This window comes from Vombatus ursinus, unplaced genomic scaffold (genome assembly GCF_900497805.2).
Source record: "Vombatus ursinus unplaced genomic scaffold, bare-nosed wombat genome assembly UNPS02009173.1, whole genome shotgun sequence".
NCBI lineage: Eukaryota > Metazoa > Chordata > Mammalia > Diprotodontia > Vombatidae > Vombatus > Vombatus ursinus.
This window is the reverse complement of record NW_020948951.1, coordinates 11,913,984-11,916,974: the sequence shown is the minus strand read 5'-3', so window position 1 is coordinate 11,916,974 and position 2,991 is coordinate 11,913,984. Positions and strand designations below refer to the sequence as shown.

The following is a 2,991-nucleotide window of genomic DNA, read 5'->3' as shown; positions in this document are numbered from 1 at the left end:
AAAGGTGGAATGGACTGCTTCAGATGGAAGTAGGATCCTGCCCATTCAAGTCTTCAACTGGAGACTGAATGACCACTTCCTGGGGATATGGTAGAGGGGATCCATGCTCTGGGTAGTAGCCAGACTAGATGCCATCTGAGGTCCTTGGAATTCTCAGAGTCCATGATTCTATGATAATTCTGCTTTTTTCATGTCCATCTCTGGCATAGCCTCCATGCTGGGGCCAAACCACACTGCAGTGTCCGAGTTCATCCTTGTTGGCTTCTCCACATTCCCTCGGCTTCAGCTGATGTTCTTTGTGCTCTTTCTGCTGATGTATTTGTTCACACTGCTGGGTAACCTTCTCATCATGTTGACCATCCGGAGTGAGAGGAGCCTCCACACACCCATGTACTTTTTCCTATGTGCACTCTCTATCTCAGAAATCTTCTATACTTTTGCCATTATCCCACGACTACTCACAGACCTGCTCTCTACTCAACATGCCATCTCCTTCCTTGGCTGTGCCAACCAGATGTTTTTCTCCTTCACATTTGGCTTCACCCACTCTTTCTTGCTCACGGTCATGGGCTATGACCGCTATGTGGCCATCTGCCACCCTTTGCGCTATAATGTGCTCATGAACTCACAGGGCTGTGCCTGGTTGGTGGCCTCCTCATGGCTTGGTGGCATGGTAATGGGGCTAGTGGTTACACTTGCCATTTTCCACTTGCACTTTTGTGGGCCTAATGAAATCCACCACTTTGCCTGTCATGTACCCCCTTTGGTGAAGCTTGCCTGTGGGGACATTTGGGCTGTGGCCATGGGAGTGGGAATGGTCTGTATCACAGCCCTATTGGGCTGCTTCCTCCTCATCCTCATTTCCTATGCCTTCATTGTGGCCGCCATCTTGAGGATCCCTTCAGCTGAGGGCCGACACAAAGCCTTTTCTACCTGTGCCTCCCACCTCACTGTGGTTGCTGTGCACTATGGCTTTGCCTCTGTTATCTACTTAAAGCCCAAGGCCCCAGAATCACTTGAAGGAGATACTTTGATGGGCATCACCTATACTATCCTTACTCCCTTCTTGAGCCCTATCATCTTTAGTCTGAGGAACAAGGAACTGAAGAATGCCCTAAATAAAGTCTTTCTCAGCAATTTATTCCCACAAAAACTGTAGGACTCTGGAAGAAATCCCCAAAAGACAACTTACTGCATTTATTACTTTGATGAAACAAAAAGTAGTTGATAGATATAGAGTGAAATTTTCACCTTCTGGAAGGGTTGCTGCTCTTCTGTCTTTACTGATATCCTGACTTAGGGTATGTTTGTTACTGCCAATCCATTGGCCAACCCACCCAATAAGAACACTAGAAATGCCATCTTTTGTAAGGCCTATGGTGTATCCAGCCCTGAGTCCTGTCTTAGAGGTGCAATAATCAAAAGGTGCATCATAGATGGTTCTCAGAGAAATTTTTAATTTATGAAGAGCACTTAGGGGCAAGTATTAGTTGAGAAAGGAGAAATACAGAAGAAAGAAGAGATGTACATTTGTCCTCAAGAAATTTCTATTGTAATATAAAAGACAGGCCAGACATGTTTAGTGTTGTTCATGAGAACAAATATTTGAAATTTGAAATAGTTTTAGGAAGAAATTTATTAAGTCATTTGGTAGAGGAGAACAAGCCTGGAAACAAGTGTGGCTCCTCTCATTCAGGCTCTGGAAGGAAGGTTTACATCATATAGAATTTAGATAAGGGAGTAAAGACATTTGCTGATCAGCCTCAAGTAGACAGTAGATATTCTTTAAGAGAAGAGTAGTTTGAGATGTATATAAGGAGGTAAGTGAATTTATTTGTGACAACCCATGGACTCAAAATAAAACCTATGTGTGGAGATCCAAAATAGGAATGCTTTGGGTGGATTCAGGACCCGAGGGAAGCCAAAATTCCATGTAGGAATCTCTGGCTTTCCTGGAGAATAACTAAGGTCATAGTGACATTCTAGATTCAAGAAATCTCTAGTCACATAAGTTTAATTCCAACAATATAATGAATGACATATATAATATAGGCTGATACTAACAATTAAATCAAGGGAAAATTCTACCTATCCCCACCAAGTAAAAGGAAGCTTTGAACAGACAGGGCCTACAATAACAAGATTATGGAGCTAGGAGGAATAATAGAAGTCTTTTTATGAAGCCCCTTCATTTTGTCAAGCTTGACTCTGCCATTTATTTGCTGTATGACTTTGGGCAAATGACTTTACTTTTCAGTGCCTCAGTTTCCCCACATATAGACTAAGGATAACAATGCTTGAACTACCTACCCGCTTGGGTTGTTAAGAGGTCATGATGAAATAATGTGTGCAAAATGCTTTGTAAACTGCCTTATAAATGTAAGATTATTATTTTTTATAGAACCCAGTAAAAGTGATCAGTCCATTTTCACTGGAAAAATAAAACAGATAAAAAACTTACAGTGCTCTGACTATGACAAACAGTTGGATGAGAAGTCCATCAACTTCATTCATGAATATATACTTCATACCTTGGATAGTTATTGCAGATTGACAAGGAGCTAGAAAAGTATATTTCGATGACAACTTAACTTCTGTTTCTATTGCTTTTGATCTTGACCACTAGAATGGTTTGTTTTTGTAATCTAGGGTGGCAATGAACTGATCCTAAAAAATTATCATAAACCCCTTCTGTTTCTATAAACAAATCAACTTGATGTGATTATTTGTTCAACATATCTTTGTTAACATGTTGTTGGTTGGGATGGTCATGTGGATGTCACACATGGAGGGCCTATGGATTCCACTCTTGAATTTTGACCATTTCATAGCCTCTATCTAGAGATAACTCTAAGCTATATTCAGTAAATCCATTGACAGGCATCTGCTGTTGATCTTTCTATTGCTTGTGAAGTTGTTTGTTTGTTTGTTCCAGAAGTGTATCTTAAAAATTTTAGCCTTTTTATCATGTGCTCTGAGACTATCTATCAA

At 40.8% G+C, this 2,991-nt stretch overlaps 1 protein-coding gene across 1 annotated transcript; it reads left to right on the top strand.

Moving 5' to 3' along the window:
• The first annotated feature begins 211 nt into the window (after positions 1-211).
• Positions 212-1,159, top strand: LOC114035256 (olfactory receptor 10H1-like). Its single transcript, XM_027851329.1, has one exon. The coding sequence runs from the start codon at positions 215-217 to the stop codon at positions 1,157-1,159; it is 945 nt and encodes a 314-aa protein (XP_027707130.1). The 5' UTR covers positions 212-214.
• The last annotated feature ends 1,832 nt before the right edge of the window (positions 1,160-2,991 follow it).